The 19,215-nt window shown below is 32.6% G+C and overlaps 1 protein-coding gene across 3 annotated transcripts in view; it reads left to right on the top strand.

The window, feature by feature from the left end:
* Positions 1-5,029: 5,029 nt before the first annotated feature.
* The window catches only part of LOC143054799 (putative cytochrome P450 CYP44), a 31,978-nt gene continuing 17,792 nt past the window's right edge, over positions 5,030-19,215 (top strand). For 2 of the 3 annotated variants that reach the window (XM_076227856.1, XM_076227854.1), the window contains exons 1-3: positions 5,359-5,465; positions 7,939-8,162; positions 17,731-17,956. In XM_076227856.1, the coding sequence (XP_076083971.1) occupies positions 7,967-8,162; positions 17,731-17,956 (422 nt within the window). In that variant the 5' untranslated portion in view covers positions 5,359-5,465; positions 7,939-7,966. Of the gene's footprint in view, positions 5,142-5,358; positions 5,466-7,938; positions 8,163-17,730; positions 17,957-19,215 lie in introns of those variants that run through there. The other variant, XM_076227855.1, reaches the window with a different exon arrangement.

Genomic DNA, 19,215 nt, shown 5'->3' with positions numbered 1-19,215 from the left:
TAATAGACACAAGAAGTTGTGGTATGCGTGCTAATGAGACAAATCTCCATCAAAGTCATAATTGGTCAAAGTAAATCATTATAGTTTAAAGTACGGTCTTTAACACGGAGCCTTGACTCAGCCGGACCAGCCCAAAACATATTAATGTAAAACCATGCAAACCGGAAAACCAATATTCAGGGAGGTATTTCCATTTTACTCATATATGAAAAGCTATTACTTTTCCTCTTATAGTTGATGTATCTACCTCGGTTTCGGTTTGTATTCCTGATTTGTTCTCTCTTAATCTTTTTATGACTTTTGAATAAAATTGAGAATGGAAATGGGGAATGTGTAAAAAAGACAACAACCCGACCATAGAAAAAACAACAGCAGAAGGTCACTGACAGGTCTTCAATGTAGCGAGAAATTCCCGCACCCGGAGGCATCCCCCAGCTGGCCCCCAAAACAAACATATACCAGTTCAGTGACAATGAACGCCATACTAATTTCCAAATTGTACACAAGAAACTGAAATTAAAATAATACAAGACTAACAAAGGCCAGAGGCTCCTGACTTGGGACAGGCGCAAAAATGCGGCGGGGTTAAACATATTTATGAGATCTCAACCCTCCCCCTGTACCTCTAGCAAATGTAGAAAGTAAACGCATAACAATACGCACATTTAAAATTCAGTTCAAGAGAAGTCCGAGTCTGATGTCAGAAGATGAAACCATAGAAAATAAACAAAATGACAATAATACATAAATAACAACAGACTACTAGCAGTTAACTGACATGCCAGCTCCAGACTTCAATTAAACTGATTGAAAGATTATGATTTCATCATATGAATATCAGGCACAATCCTTCTCGTTAGGGGTTTAGTATCATACCATCATAACATATATGAGAAGAACATAACCCGTGTCACTTTCTTACTATTGATAATTTTATTTATAACAGATACCATACCAAGTAACACAAACTAAATGCGGATTTCGACAATCAATGCTCCAGGTCGAAATATTTGCAGATCCAAAAATATTTCATTGAACACCAACAAAAGAAAATTGGGCCTATTTCTGAAATTAATTCTAACAAACTTTAGATTTTTTTTAACCCTGTATGCCAACATCCCCATTTGAAATTATAAAACTGTTTTGTATAAACATTGAACGATAAAATTTCTTTCTATGTGACGTTCACATTTTCTGACGTCAGACATGCAAAGCAATGACTGTATAATTAATTTGATTGATGCTTTTGTGCTTTTTTTTTTAGAATTCTTTTAGAATTGTAACACAGTGATGACTGCTGTACCCATATTTTGACATTTTATTGATCATGTCTGCTTTGTTCGGGCATCGTTGTTAATATAACGGCATTTGATGAGACTCTCGTACAAAGTAAGAGGTTAAGCGCTATAAAACCAGGTTCAATCCAACCTTTTCTACATTTGTAAATGCCTGTACCAAGTTAGGGTATTTTAGTAGTAAAATATTATTTGGAACAGATGTGAAAACCTTTGAAAATTAAGTGAACTACGAGTCGATACACATCTTAAAATTGACACTGCTTTTTGGTGTAATGTTTTCGGATTTATTTGACGTTTAATTTAGAAGTGATCATGTTTGTATCTCTGTATTGTATCTGTTTTTGGGGTAAGATTGCATGAAATCCATGTACATTTCCAGAAATTTATCAATGTAATATATGCTCAAATATTCAAGTCACATACCGATGTTACACCTGTCAAGAAAATTACATAACTTTTGCAAGGTCAATGAATCTAATATCTGTTCTAAAAATATAAATGATGTCATTGTTATAGTCATCTTTAAATCTCTCATTGTCAAGAATTGTTGTTAAATCAACTACAGCCAATGTCATATCTAATTTTACTTCCCACTTTAATTGACGCAATATTTACCCCTCGGTGACTACAAACACATTGATTATATGTTTGGATTAACGACATATGATCTAGATCAACACATGAGCAAGAGGCTATCCAGATCCGATGCTGCTTGCTGTTAATTGCTTTTTTTTCGGGTTATGGGTGGTCAGACAGTCTGTTGTATTTCTATTACTCTGGAAATTCGTGTTCTTTTAAGCTCACCCGACTCAAAAAGTCCAAATGAACTTTTCCCATCACTTGGCGTCCGTCGTCGGTCATCGTCGTCGTCCGTTAACTTTTACAAAAAAACTTCCCTTCTGAAACTACTGGGCCAAATGAACCCAAATATAACCTAAACCATCCTTAGGGTATCTAGTTTCAAAAATGTATCCAATGACCCCGCCCATCTACCAAGATGGCAACCATGGCTAAAAAATAGAACATGGAGTTTAAATGCAGTTTTTGGCTTATAGCTCTGAAACTAAAGCATTCAAAGTAAATATGACTTATAAATGTTCATCATGTCAAGATCTATCTGCCCTGAAATTTTCAGACACAAAAGACAACCAGTTGTTGGGTTGCTGTCCCTTAATTGGTAATTTTAAGGAAAATTTGATGTTTTTGGTTATTATCTTGAATATTATAATAGATAGAGATAAACTGTAAACAGCAAAATTGTTTAACAGAGTTAGATATACAAACTGGTCAGTTGACCTCATAAGAGGTATTGCCCTTTAAAGTCAACTTTTCACAATTTTTTGTTAATGTTTGTAAGTTTTTACAAAAATCTTCTCCTCTGAAATTTCTGGGTCAAATTGGTCAAATAATCTAAACAGACTAACAGATCAGTAATACATGATAAACAAAATAGAGATTTTTGTAATTGTCTATTTCGTCTATAATGTTGGAGTATCGTGTACTTGGCTGGGTGACTATAGTATGCACAAGCAACGAGTGGCGAATAAACTGTGCGTTGTTCAAATCAATTTTTATTACATGATGACCATGCCACTGCACTGCACTTTAAGGTGGCACGGTAGTATTTCTTGGCCCATAAGGGATAATGATAGCCATTTTAGAATTTTCACCACTTTCTAACACTGCAAAAAATTCTGCATTCACAGTTAACTGAAGTACTTTCACTTAACTATTCAGAAATGAATTTGAATATATGTATCATGACCGTTTACTTTTTTTGCTATTTTCAAAACCCTAAGGCCACTAGTGCTTTTAGGTCTTTTATGGTGCAGTGAATACAAAATTTTAAAAAATCTCAAAAATTCATTTTCATCTGAAGTGTATGTAAAATTATTTCATATTTTTCTACACCTGATTCATCCCTCAGTTTGGGAAAGTATGTCCAATTGATACTGTATTTTTTTGTCCAATCACACTGTTTAGATACATTGACCTAAGTGGGGTACACAAAAGAGAAACCTAAATTTCGGAATGCAAATACTACCGTGCCACCGGCAGACGCAAACTTACGTAATCATAATAGCTAAAACATGTTCCACCTTTTCCGACATAATATATAAATTGTGTGAGGCAGTCCCGATAACCAGAATACCCAAAATGGAAATATAACAGGAAAATGTCCTTTGTTTGATATGCCAATAGACCAAGGTAAGCGACTCTAGTTTGTATTCCACACTGACTACAATACAGAATTTTGCAAGTATATATTAAAGGTTAAAAAATGTACGCCAAACTATATTGTATATGGCGAACTTGGTAGAACACCCATGTCTATATGTATTAAAGCTAGAATGGTTGGTTTTTGGCAGCGAATTTTAAATGGCAAAAAAAGAGAAATATCTCGAACATTGTATGATATGTTGCATAAACTGAATGAAGGTGATGTGTACCATTCTAAATGGTTATTATATATAAAAGATATTTTAATTGAATGTGGTTATGGAAATTATTGGTATGACCAATCTGTATTAAGAAATATAAGCCTGTCTAAAAATGTAAAGCAAGTTCTTAATGAAAAATTTGTAGAATGTTGGAAATTACAAGTTTATGACTCACCGAAGTGTATTAATTACCGTATTTATAAATCTGATTTTAACTTTGAGTATAACCTTACTGTACTTCCACCTGACTTGATGTATAATCTTATTGAATTTAGATGCGGTAGCCATAAATTGCCAATTGAAGCTGGTAGATTTTTTAGTATCAATAGAGCTGAAAGAATTTGTGATCTTTGTAATAAGAAAGAACTGGGTGATGAATTTCATTATATATATAATTGTAACTTTTTTTACTCAAGAAAGACTCAAGTTTATACCTGATCATATATATAAAAACAAAAATACTGTAAGCCTGTCAAATTTAATGAATAGTCAAGATAAGTATGTACTTGTTGGGTTGGCAAAATTTTGCAAAATTGTTATGTCTGTATTTAAATGATAATATATGGATATTACTCTTTCATCTGCATACACCTATTTCATATGTATATACGTTAGTTCATGCATTACTATTGTTTGTTAAATTTATTGTACTATTATGCCTCATGTGAGGCCTTTAGTGAAATAAAAAGTTTCAAAAGTTTCAAGAGTTTCAACAGGGTTATACAATTGTTGGTCTGTCCGTCAGTCCCTCCGTCCGTTCGACCTCAGTCTGTCTGTCATTCACTCCGTCAATCAGTTAATAAATTTAGTTTCATCTGCTAACTGAAATTCTTTATATCCAATTGCAACTTTTGATAGCAATATAGTCACATAAAATAAGAGGACGATCCCTATTTATTTGAAGGTCACCTGGTCGAAGGTCAATGTCATAGAAATAGACCGAAAAAGTGAAAATAAGTGGTTTTTGGATTCTAAATAAAAAAAGGCACTGTCTGCGGTTACATGGAAAAGTAACAATTATAAAAAAAAATATTGTTACATTGGTGACTAATTACCGGAATGCAGGGTTGGATAAGGAACCGATTAATTACGAATGTAACCACAATAATTGAATCTACGGTTACATTGCGTTATTGTTACAATAATGTACTTCAATGTGCAACAGTAAATTATGTCCGGTAGATAATTAAGATTTTCTTAAGATCTAGATAACAGGTGCACAGTTTCATTATAAGGTAAAGATCTTGATAAAGTTATAATAAATACTAATAAAAGAGGTATGGTAACGTGCTCGTCTAGAGTGCGTGAAGTTTTGGTTGGTACCCACCTGACCAAGTCAAATCAAAGATTTGGGAATTGTAAAATGCCACCTCATCTCTACTAAGCACGCGACATTTAACGAGTATATATAACTATATATTTATACGATATAGATCTATCTAGCCTGTTTATATTCATATCGCATTATCAAGTTTGTGCATGTAATATTTGCCACTGCACGTTTATCACGTATCACAGTGATTACTTAATTACACAGAAATTTGTTGATAAGAACGACCTACTAAACATAATATATATATATATATATATATATATCATGTACACACATAGCTATTTATAGAATAGTTACATAATAAATGTACCGGATGTAGTTGCAATTTAATACTAACTATCGAAGACATATATTAATTGCAGTCTGCAATGTGACCAAGAAATTTTGAACCAGGTAGGGTATCATGTTGTTATATTATTTCATGCGTGAACAAATAACAACAGATCAAGTAAATGATCGCAAATTGAACGGGCTATACTCATGACACTATTCGCTAAATTTAAATGATTAATATTACATGTAATATACATATGATAAATCATGTAAGTCACGTGTGCAAATGCACCTTTTATTCTTTCATTCACCAACGGCTAGGAACAAGCATACATTTTCTTATTGAATAAAATTAAACTTGAATATTATAAATGTAATTATTGGAAAATTACACCCATAAGGGGTCAAGCAGTACAAACAAACAATACAACTAATTACGTTTATTTCATATCGGTTGAGAATAAGATTCTCTTATTGGATTAAAAGAGGTCACATGACATTCATTATTCTTCAGTAATAAATTCCATCGGTCATTAACAGAAAAAAAACGGACCAGAAAACCGGTCGTTAACGAACTTTTACATGATAATGACCGGTGGGCCGTGGTTTCCGTCTGATAATGACCGTTGGGGCGTGGTTTTCGTCTGATAATGACCGTTGGGGCGTGATTTCTCTGTTAATGAACGGTGGGGCGTGGTTTCTCTGTTTAAAGAGATGTACATTTTATAAAACATGTTCCTGTTTTTAATATTATATTTAAGTTGTTGAATTGTTTATTATATGTTTTCGTTAATTATAAAATTACAGATAACTTGATTAAGTATTTATATACTGAAAAATTGGACAAAAATGAATGGCAGTATTACTACGACTGGTCTTCACTCTTTGCCATAGAAATCGTACAACTACTCGAGTTCGCTGTAGGCATTTTGAATTTATGAGAATTTTCCAAAACATGGTTTCGCAATGAAATAAACATAATAGTTCTTGAAAAACTGGTCATTATCGTGATACATGGACTGTCCGTAGGACAGTGGTATTGACTGCGACAGCGATAATGACCTCGCCTTCGGCTCAGTCATTATCACTATCTTAGTCAATACCACTGTCCTGTGGGCAGTCCATATATCACGATAATGACCAGTTTTTCAAGAACTATTATATAAATACACTGAGTGTATAGACAATACAATAAAGAATTATATAAGAAAGATTTCAATTAACACATTTATTTAAAAAAAAAACAAAAACAATAATTATAAACTTGTCTGACCCCTTCAATTCTAAAGACTCTCAAATATGACAAACAATGAACTTACAGGTATAACAAACAGCTTTTATTTATTACGACAAAGTAAACGTAAGATACATATTCTTTAACTATAATGTCAATTCACTATACACAGGAATGCACTGATCAAATCACGCATATAAAGCACTGTACAATCATATCTATTTATAATAGCGGAAAAGTACATATTACAATTGTTAAATATAAATTATAAATAGAAAATTATCGCTTAAAGAAAAAAAATAACTACATTAAAAAAGAGATGGGGGAGGGGGTAAAAAAGAAAGCTCTACACTGTTGCTACACATATGTCGAATATTTTAAACTTCAAATATGTCAACAAACTCCTAAATTAATACTCAATCATCAATTTATAGCTTTTTGTCCGGTGTGAGCCAAGGCTCCATGTTGAAGGCCGTACATTGACCTATAATGGTTTACTGTTATAGATTGTTGTTTGGATGGAAAGTTGTCTCATTGGCACTCACACCACATCTTCCTATATCTATGTGACATCTGTACCGGTCCATATAGGTAGTTGGACAATACGCGTAATGACATGACCATATGCGTATGTAAACTCGTATATATGGTGCAATGATACGCATATGGTTTGACTATCTGAGTATTTTACTTGTTTGTTTTTCAACGGATCGGACCATATGAGTATTAAGAAAATATCGATATTATTCGAATAAATCTTAATTTCCTTCGCAGGAACACACAACTCGTTCTCCGAATCAGAAACCGGCACATGTTCTTAACTGAAATCCTTTATTTTTGACATATTGTTTGGACCTTTGTATATCTCTTGTCTTCACTAGAGTCAGTTTAAAGCGCCTGTCTACTTGTTTTGCCCGTTGTGTTCAAGAGTTAAATATAGATCTTGTTTTCTTTTTTCTCTGGTGTTAAGACTAGTTTTCTATTTAGTTTCAACATACGAAAAGGGATGCATCAATTTAATATCATCTCTTCTTTTTACAGATATTTTGTGTGCAGAAAATATTGTATGATAAGAATAATGTCAGCAAGAATAGGCATACATGTAAATCAGTTATGCCATAACATCTTCCTATAAAAAAAAAAGATGTGGTGAGACAACTCTCCACAAGAGACTAAAAATGACACAGAAATTAACAACTATAGGTCACCGTACGGCCTTCAACAATGAGCAAACCCCATACCGCATAGTCAGCTATACAAGGCCATGAAATGACAAATGTAAAACAATTCAAATGGGAAAACTAACGGCCTGTTTATTACATTTATACCTCAGTTGTTTACTCTCTTTTCCTTTTAAAGATATTTCGTGTGCAGAAAATATTGAAAGATGAGAATCATGTCAGCCAGAATAGGCAGACATGTGAGAAGGCTTGCAATTAACTATCCGAAGTTATACTCGTCAACTGTTGTCAAGGAAACAGAAGCTGTAGCAGATGGGGCAAAATCTTTCAGTGAAATTCCAGGTCCAAAAGGAATGTACAATATTCCATATTTTGGGACAGCCCTACATTTTAAACCGTTCAGTAAGTCAAAATTGTGTCATTTTACATAAACAACTCATTATCTGCGAAGACAGTGATTAAAACAAGACAACATGGGTTAATTTTTCAACTTGAAACGGTTTTCAAATTTCTCATCATTTATTTTTAACTGAGTATATCATGTTTATTAAGTTAAATTTGTGCTATATGTTAATAACATCTGCAATTTCGTTTTGTATATATTTAATATGTTTATGGCCCCGCCGTAGTGGAGGGGGCATTAAGTTTTATCCTTGTCCGTTTACGTCCGTCATCCGTTAGTTCCAAAGTTGGTTTCCGTTCTCTTACTTTAAATTGCCCCAACTAATGCTATGAAACTTATTCACAATGCTTATTACCACAAAATACAGATCAAGTTTAAAGTTTTAATGATGTCACTTTACTTATTTACAGTTATTCCTCTTTAAAAAGGGAAAACATTCAGTTTTCGTTTCTCTTACTTAAGTTTACCTCAACCAAATGCTATGAAACTTATACACAATTGTTATAACCACACAACTCAGACCAAGTACAACTTTGGGTAGCATCACTATTACCGTTTTGCATTTATAAATGTCCCTTTATTTGTTAAAAACTATTATAATATACAAGCGGGGCATTATCTGTGGCCCATGGAAACATTCCCCATTTATTAGGTCTTTCCACTTTTCCGTGGAAAGACCTATTGAATTTGTTCTGATTATTAAGTCTTTCCACTTTTCTGTGGAAAGACTTATTGTTTTTGTTCTGATTATTATTATTATTAGGTCTTTCCACCTTCCCGTGGAAAGACCTATAGGTTTTGTTCTGATTATTAGGTCTTTCCACTTTTCCGTGGAAAGACCTATAGGTTTTGTTCTGATTATTAGGTCTTTCCACCTTTCCGTGGAAAGACCTATTGAATTTGTTCTGATTATTATTATTATTATTATTTTTTTTTTTTTTTTCTTCCGCCTAATTTTTTTTCTTGCGTATTATTGATGTTTCAAAAGATGTCGCTTAGATATTTGGAATATGGTATCGTATAGTTTATACGCTTTAAAAATTTACAACTGCGTAACAAAATACTTTACGTTGTTAGAGTTATCTCCCCAAACACTGTTTTTCTTGTGGCCACTACTCCTTCGCAACCGTTAAAGATTACGACAAATTTATTTTACCAAATTGCTCGTTACATCTTCAGGATTAGGATATTCATTTGGACCGAAGCTTTACGGAGACTCCATATGAGAGTTATTCCCCCTTTTCCATTTAATTAAGTGATATGCATTTCTAAATGGTAAACCATAAGTGATAAAGACATAGGGTCTTTAGATTTGAGGTCCTTGGTCCAAAATGATAAAAATGAGGTCAAGGTCAAAGGTCAAGGTCATATTCTAAATTTTTGATTTTGGCTTATTTTCATTTATTTTCAAATATCTTATGACATATCGACAAATAATTTTTCATAAATTGTTAGTTGCGACATGTCCTTACTTGTATATTTTGGTTGATAGGGTGCGCAGACAATAAATGGGAGTTTTTGCCAATCTTACATTTAGAATCACGCGTAAAGTGATATTACTAATAAACCAAACATATTAAAGACCTAGGTCTTTTGATTTAAGGTCCTTGGTTTGTGAACTTGAAATTGAGGTCAAGGTCATAGGTTAATATGACGTTCTAGATTTTGACCTTTGCTTTAAATTCATATAAATACATCATAAAGCCATAGGAACTAACATTTTCAACTGATTTTTTCATATTTCAATATCAAAATAGATCTTTACTTGTGGAAAGACCTACAATTGTTCTCTGAACAATTGGTTTTTAATTATTATTATTATTATTAGGTCTTTCCACCTTTCCGTGGAAAGACCTATTGAATTTGTTCTGATTATTATTATTATTAGGTCTTTCCACCTTTCCGTGGAAAGACCTATTGAATTTGTTCTGATTATTATTATTATTATTTTTTTTTTTTTTTCTTCCGCCTAATTTTTTTTCTTGCGTATTATTGATGTTTCAAAAGATGTCGCTTAGATATTTGGAATATGGTATCGTATAGTTTATACGCTTTAAAAATTTACAACTGTGTAACAAAATACTTTACGTTGTAAGAGTTATCTCCCCAAACACTGTTTTTCTTGTGGCCACTACTCCTTCGCAACCGTTAAAGATTACGACAAATTTATTTTACCAAATTGCTCGTTACATCTTCAGGATTAGGATATTCATTTGGACCGAAGCTTTACGGAGACTCCATATGAGAGTTATTCCCCCTTTTCCCTTAAATTAAGTGATATGCATTTCTAAATGGTAAACCATAAGTGATAAAGACATAGGGTCTTTAGATTTGGGGTCCTTGGTCCAAAATAATAAAAATGAGGTCAAGGTCAAAGGTCAAGGTCATATTCTAAATTTTGATTTTGGCTTATTTTCATTTATTTTCAAATACCTTATGACATATCGACAAATAATTTTTTATAAATTGTTAGTTGCGACATGTCCTTACTTGTATATTTTGATTGAAAGGGTGCGCAGGCAATAAATAGGAGTTTTTGCCCATCTTACATTTAGAATTACGCGTAAAGTGATATTACTAATAAACCAAACATATTAAAGACCTTGGGTCTTTTGATTTAAGGTCCTTGGTTTGTGAACTTGAAATTGAGGTCAAGGTCATAGGTCAATATGACGTTCTAGATTTTGACCTTTGCTTTAAATTCATATAAATACATCATACAGCCATAGGAACTAACATTTTAAACTGATTTTTAATATTTCAATATCAAAATAGATCTTTTCTAGTGGAAAGACCTACAATTGTTCTCTGAACAATTGGTTTTTAATTATTATTATTTTTTTTTTTTTTTTTCTTCCGCCTAAATTTTTTTCTTGCGTATTATTGATGTTTCAAAAGATGTCGCTTAGATATTTGGAATATGATGTCATATAGTTTATACGCTTTAAAAATTTACAACTGCGTAACAAAATACTTTACGTTATAAGAGTTATCTCCCCAAACACTGTTATTCTTGTGGCCACTTCTCCTTCGCAACCTTAAAAGTTTACGACAAATTTATTTTACCAAATTGCTCGTTACTTCTTCAGGATTAGGATATTCATTTGGACCGAAGCTATCCGGAGACTCCATATGAGAGTTATTTCCCCTTATGCATTTGATATAAGTGATATGCGTTTCTAACTGGTAAACCATCAGTGATATAGGCCTACGGTCTTTGGATTTAAGTTCCTTGGTCCAAAAAAATGAAAATAAGGTCAAGGTCAAAGGTCAAGGTCATATTCTAAATTTTGATTTTGGCTTATTTTCTCTTATTTTCAACAACCGTGAAAGATATTGACAAATTATTTTTACTAAATTGTGAGTTGCGACATGTTGTAACTTATAGATTTTGGTTGGAAGGGTGCGTAAACAATAAATGAGAGTTTGCGCCCATCTTATATTTAAAATCATCCCTAAAGTGATATAACTCATTAACCATACATATTACAGACCTAAGGTCTTTTTATTTGAGGTCCTTGGTTGGTGACCTTGAAATTGAGGTCAAGGTCAAAGGTTAAAAGGACGTTCTAGATTTTGACCTTTGCTTTAAATTCATATTTATACATTATAAAGTCATAGGAACTGACATTTTAGATTGATTTTTAATATTTCAATATCAAAATAGATCTTTACTAGTGGAAAGACTTTCAATTGTTCTCTGAACAATTGGTTTTTAATTATTATTATTATTTTTTTTTTTATTCTTCCGCCTAATTTTCTTCTTGCGTATTGTTGATGTTTCAAAAGATGTCGCTTAGATATTTGGAATATGATATCGTATTGTTTATACGCTTTAAAAATTTTCAACCGCGTAACAAAATACTTTACGTTGTAAGAGTTATCTCCCCAAACACTGTTTTTCTTGTGGCCACTACTCCTTCGCAACCGTAAAAGATTACGACAAATTTATTTTACCAAATTGCTCGTTACATCTTCAGGATTAGGCAATTTATTTGGACCGAAGCTTTCCAGAGACTCCATATGAGAGTTATTTCCCCTTATGTAAATGATATAAGTATTATGCATTTCTAACTGGTAAACCATAAGTGATAGAGACCTAGGGTGTTCAGATTTGAGGTCCTTGGTCCAAAAAAATGAAGATGAGGTCAAGGTCAAAGGTCAAGGTCATGTTCTAAATTTTGCTTATTTTCACTGATTTTCAAATACCGTATGACATATCGACAAATAATTTTTCATAAATTGTTAGTTGCGACAAGTCCTTACTTGTATATTTTGGGTGAAAGGGTGCGCAGACAATAAATGGGAGTTTTTGCCCATCTTATATTTAGGTTTACCCGTAAAGTGATATTACTCTTTATCCAAACATATTAAAGACCTAGGGTCTTTTGATTTAAGATCCTTGGTTTGTGACCTTGAAATTGAGGTCAAGGTCATAGGTTAATAGATTTTGACCTTTGCTTTAAATTGATATTAATACATCATAAAACCATAGGAACTAACATTTTAAACTGGTTTTTCATATTTCAATATCAAAATAGATCTTTACTAGTGGAAAGACCTTCAATTGTTCTCTGAACAATTGGTTTTTAATTAGGTCTTTCCACCTTTCTGTGGAAAGACCTATAGGTTTTGTTCTGATTATTATTAGGTCTTTCCACTTTTCCGTGGAAAGACCTATAGGTTTTGTTCTGATTATTATTATTATTATTATTATTATTATTTTTTTTTTTTTTTTTCTTCCGCCTAATTTTTTTTCTTGCGTAGTATTGTTGTTTAATAAGTTGTCGCTTAGATATTTGGAATATGATGTCGTATAGTTTATACGCTTTAAAAATTGACAACTGCGTAACAAAATACTTTATGTTGTAAGAGTTATCTCCCCAAACACTGTTTTTCTTGTGGCCACTACTCCTTCGCAACCGTAAAAAATTACGACAAATTTATTTTACCAAATTGCTCGTTACTTCTTCAGGATTAGGATATTCATTTGAACCGAAGCTATCCGGACACTCCATATGAGAGTTATTTCCCCTTATGCATTTGATATAAGTGATATGCGTTTCTTACTGGTAAACCATCAGTGATATAGGCCTAGGGTCTTTAGATTTGAGGTCCTTGGTCCAAAAAAATGAAAATAAGGTCAAGGTCAAAGGTCAAGGTCATATTCTAGATTTTGATTTTGGCTTATTTTCTCTTACTTTCAACAACCGTGAAAGATATTGACAAATTCTTTTTACTAAATTGTGAGTTGCGACATGTTGTGACTTATAAATTTTGGTTGGAAGGGTGCGTAAACAATAAATGATAGTTTTCGCCCATCTTATATTTAAAATCATGCCTAAAGTGATATAACTCATTAACCATACATATTACAGACCTAGGGTCTTTTGATTTAAGGTCCTTGGTTTGTGACCTTGAAATTGAGGTCAAGGTTATAGGTTAAAAGGACGTTCTAGATTTTAACCTTTGCTTTGAATTCATATAAATACATCATAAAGCCATAGAGACTCACATTTTAAACTGATTTTTCATATTTCAATATCAAAATAGATCTTTACTAGTGGAAAGACCTTCAATTGTTTTCTGAACAATTGGTTTTTAATTATTATTATTTTTTTTTTTCTTCCGCCTAATTTTTTTTCTTGCGTAGTATTGATGTTTCAAAAGATGTCGCTTAGATATTTGGAATATGATATCGTATAGTTTATACGCTTTAAAAATTTACAACCGCGTAACAAAATACTTTAAGTTGTATGAGTTATCTCCTCAAACACTGTTTTTCATGTGGCCACTACTCCTTCGCAACCGTAACAGATTACGACAAATTTATTTTACCAAATTGCTCGTTACATCTTTAGGATAAGGATATTCATTTGAACCGAAGCTATATGGAGACTCCATATGAGAGTTATTCCCCCTTTTCCATTTAAATAAGTGATATGCATTTATAAATGGTAAACCATAAGTGATAAAGACATAGGGTCTTTAGATTTGAGGTCCTTGGTCCAAAAAAATAAAAATGAGGTCAAGGTCAAAGGTCAAGGTCATATTCTAAATGTTGATTTTGGCTTATTTTCATTTATTTTCAAATACCTTATGACATATCGACAAATTATTTTTCATAAATTGTTAGTTGCGACATGTCCTTACTTGTAAATTTTGGTTGAAAGGGTGCGCAGACAATAAATGGGAGTTTTTGTCCATCTTACATTTACAATTACGCGTAAAGTGGTATTACTCATTAACCAAACATATAAAAGACCTAGGGTCTTTTGATTTAAGGTCCTTGGTTTGTGACCTTGAAATTGAGGTCAAGGTCATAGGTTAATATGACGTTCTAGATTTTGACCTTTGCTTTAAATTCATATAAATACATTCATAAAGCCATAGGAACTAACATTTTAAACTGATTTTTCATATTTCAATATCAAAATAGATCTTTACTAGTGGAAAGACCTACAATTGTTCTCTGAACAATTGGTTTTTAATTATTTTTTTTTTCTTCCGCCTAAATTTGTTTCTTGCGTAGTATTGTTGTTTAATAAGTTGTCGCTTAGATATTTGGAATATGATATTGTTTAGTTTATACGCTTTAAAAATTTACAACCGCGTAACAAAATACTTTACATTGTAAGAGTTATCTCCCCAAACACTGTTTTTCTTGTGGCCACTACTCCTTCGCAACCGTAAAAGATTATGACAAATTTATTTTACCAAATTGCTCGTTACATCTTCAGGATTAGGGTATTCATTTGGACCGAAGCTTTACGGAGACTCCATATGAGAGTTATTCCCCCTTTTCCATTTAATTAAGTGATATGCATTTCTAAATGGTAAACCATAAGTGATAAAGACATAGGGTCTTTAGATTTGAGGTCCTTGGTCCAAAAAAATAAAAATGAGGTCAAGGTCAAAGGTCAAGGTCAAATTCTAAATTTTGATTTTGGCTTATTTTCATTTATTTTCAAATACCTTATGACATATCGACAAATAATTTTTCATAAATTGTTAGTTGCGACATGTCCTTACTTGTTTATTTTGGTTGTAAGGGTGCGCAGACAATAAATGGGAGTTTTTGTCCATCTTACATTAACAATTATGTGTAAAGTAGTATTACTCATTAACCAAACATAAAAAAGACCTAGGGTGTTTTGATTTAAGGTCCTTGGTTTGTGACCTTGGAATTGGGGTCAAGGTCATAGGTTAATAGGACGTTCTAGATTTTGACCTTTGCTTTAAATTCATATAAATACATCATAAAGCCATAGGAACTAACATTTTAAACTGATTTTTCATATTTTGATATCAAAATAGATCTTTACTAGTGGAAAGACCTACAATTGTTCTCTGAACAATTGGTTTTTAATTATTATTTTTTTTTTTTTTTTCTTCCGCCTAATTTTTTTTCTTGCGTAGTATTGTTGTTTAATAAGTTGTCGTTTAGATATTTGGAATATGATATCGTATAGTTAATACGCTTTAAAAATTTACAACTGCGTAACAAAATACTTTACGTTGTAAGAGTTATCTCCCCAAACACTGTTTTTCTTGTGGCCACTACTCCTTCGCAACCGTTAAAGATTGCGACAAATTTTTTTTACCAAATTGCTCGTTACATCTTCAGGATTAGGGTATTCATTTGGACCGAAGCTTTACGGAGACTCCATATGAGAGTTATTCCCCCTTTTCCATTTAATTAAGTGATATCCATTTCCAACTGGTAAACCATAAGTGATAGAGACATAGGGTCTTCAGATTTGAGGTCCTTGGTCCCAAAAAATGAAAATGAGGTCAAGGTCAAAGGTCAAGGTCATCTTCTAAATTTTGATTTTGGCTTATTTTCACTTCTTTTCAAATACCGTATGACATATTGACAAATAATTTTTCATAAATTGTTAGTTGTGACATGTCCTTACTTGTATATTTTGGTTGAAAGGGTGCGCAGACAATAAATAAGAGTTTTTGCCCATCTTACATTTAGAATTACGCGTAAAGTGATATTACTCATTACCCAAACATATTAAAGACCTAGGGTCTTTTGATTTAAGGTCCTTGGTTTGTGACCTTGAAATTGAAGTCAAGGTCATAGGTTAATACGACGTTCTAGATTTTGACCTTTGCTTTAAAATCACATCAATACATCATAAAGCCATAGGAACTAATATTTTAAACTGATTTTTCATATTTCAATATCAAAATAGATCTTTACTAGTGGAAAGACCTACAATTGTTTTCTGAACAATTGGTTTTTAATTATTATTATTTTTTTTTTTTTTTTCTTCCGCCTAAATTTTTTTCTTGCGTATTATTGATGTTTCAAAAGATGTCCCTTAGATATTTGGAATATGATGTCGTAAAGTTTATACGCTTTAAAAATTTACAACTGCGTAACAAAATACTTTACGTTGTAAGAGTTATCTCCCCAAACACTGTTATTCTTGTGGCCACTACTCCTTCGCAACCGTAAAAGATTACGACAAATTTATTTTACCAAATTGCTCGTTACGTCTTCAGGATTAGAATATTCATTTGGACCGAAGCTATCCGAAGACTCCATATGAGAGTTATTTCCCCTTATGCATTTGATATAAGTGATGTGCGTTTCTTACTGGTAAACCATCAGTGATATAGGCCTAGGGTCTTTAGATTTGAGGTCCTTGGTCCAAAAAAATAAAAATAAGGTCAAGGTCAAAGGTCAAGGTCATATTCTAAATTTTGATTTTGGCTTATTTTCATTTATTTTCAAAAACCGTATGACATATCGACAAATAATTTTTCATAAATTGTTAGTTGCTACATGTCCTTACTTGTATATTTTGGTTGAAAGGGTGCTCAGACAATAAATGGGAATATATGCCCATCTTACATTTAGAATTACGCGTAAAGTGATATTTCTCATTAACCAAACATATTAAAGACCTAGGGTCTTTTGATCTAAGGTCCTAAGTTTGTGACCTTGAAATTGAGGTCAAGGTCATAAGTTAATATGACGTTCTAGATTTTGACCTTTGCTTTAAATTCATATAAATACATCATAAAGCCATAGGAACTAACATTTTAAACTGATTTTTCATATTTCAATATCAAAATAGATCTTTACTAGTGGAAAGACCTACAATTGTTCTCTGAACAATTGGTTTTTAATTTTATATACATGTAATTCATATTTTTACTTTAACCGTATATATATAAAAGTATTGGTAAGTAACACATTATTATGGTATGATAAGTTTTAGTTTTGTCGGATTTGATGTGATCTCTATTTAGTTTATGTTCGCCACACTTCCATTTGTCTATTTCAAGGTTAATAACAGCTCGAATCAACAGATTGCAAAAAAATATCAATATAAAAAAAATACTGAATTCCACCAAGGTAAATTAAAAAAAAGGGTAATTTTAAGTCCAAGTTATATACCTCGCTAAACCTGCAACTTGTATGGAAATTATTTATAGTTCCGTCATGTTCAAATATTGGTTGAGCATTATATTTGAACTACTAGTGCATGTATATGCCGTCTTTATAACAGCAAACTATGAACTAAATGACCTACATCTTTAAAACAGCAAACTACGAATTAAATGACCTACCAGAAATTCTGACTAATATGAGGGAACAATATGGTGACATAGTGAAGATGCGTATCGGCAGAGACTATGTTGTGTATATATTTGATCCGGACTACACAAAAACAGTACTACAGCTCCCGTACAAAGAATTTTTTGCTTACCAACTGGATCTACCTGAAGTATTAACGAAAAGAGCGGGACTACCGAAGAGTTTAACATTAATGTAAGTTTAAGCTACTGTGGTCTGGATGAATTTTTTTCGATGGTATAAATTTTTGTTGGAGGAAACATTGCATTTTCGTGGATATTTGATATCGAGGTGTTGCCAAAATTTTATTGCATATATATAGAAAAAAGCACTTCATGGAACATGTAAATTTGTTGTTCTCTTATAGATATGACAAGATGTGGTATGAGTGTCAATGAGACAACTCTCTATATGTCCTAGTCACAATTCGATCGTAAAAGTAAACCATTATAGGTCATAATACGGTCTTCAACACGGATCCTTGGCTCACACCGAACAGCAAGCTTATATGGCCCCAACAATTACTAGTGTAAAACCAGTGTGAAATTGACATTTAATGCAATCAATAATGATTAACTACTAAGACCACTCGGCCACCAAGGCCACTTAATTATTTAGAACGTATCATTTGCAGTTATTACACTGGGGGCCGTATCAGTTCAGCTTTAACGGTCGCATGAAACCACAATTATGATTGAAAAAAGATGAACACTAATTCACAATACAGTTGATTTGGTGGTTCGGGGGTAATGCCGTGCCTCTGTTGGTGTTATCCGTTGTGTGTTGCTCTTGCAAACATAAATTGGCGACACGTTGCGTTTTAAATCTGATTCATATTATTCTTCGTTTATTGATGTGTATACATTTAGTTTCTCATTTTATTATTAGAACTTAACACCTTTAGGTTCATAATTTGTACCTCAAGTTTTCTTCTTTATATGAATAGAGTTATGATGGGATAAAAATGATAAGAAGCCAATAAAAGAGGGGCGAAAAATACCAGAGGGACAGTCAAACTCATAGATAAAAAGCAAACTGACAAAGCCATGGCTAAAATTGAAAGAGACAAACAGACAAATAATGTACACATAACACAGCATAGAAAACTAAAGACTAATCAACCCGAACCCCAACAAAACTGGGGATGATCTCATGTGCTCCGGAAGGGTAGGCAGATCCTTCTCCAAATGTGGCACCCGTTGTGTTCTCATGTTATTAAAAACCCGGTAAATAGTCTAATTCGGTAGGTCATATTCATGAAAAGGGAAGTAGGGGATTGTAGTTACGACGTTAGGAACATATCCGATATCATCTGTGAAACTATTTTTCCATAACGGTCAACCAACTCGTGATGGAGTCCATAAAATTTACCATAGGATGATTTCAACTTCACCATTAGGAACTCTTGGTTTAATAGCTTCCTTGTGAGGAGCAACCCTCTATCAAGGAAATCA

This window comes from Mytilus galloprovincialis, chromosome 12 (genome assembly GCF_965363235.1).
Source record: "Mytilus galloprovincialis chromosome 12, xbMytGall1.hap1.1, whole genome shotgun sequence".
Classification (NCBI taxonomy): domain Eukaryota; kingdom Metazoa; phylum Mollusca; class Bivalvia; order Mytilida; family Mytilidae; genus Mytilus; species Mytilus galloprovincialis.
This window is presented reverse-complemented; position numbering and strand designations above follow the sequence as displayed.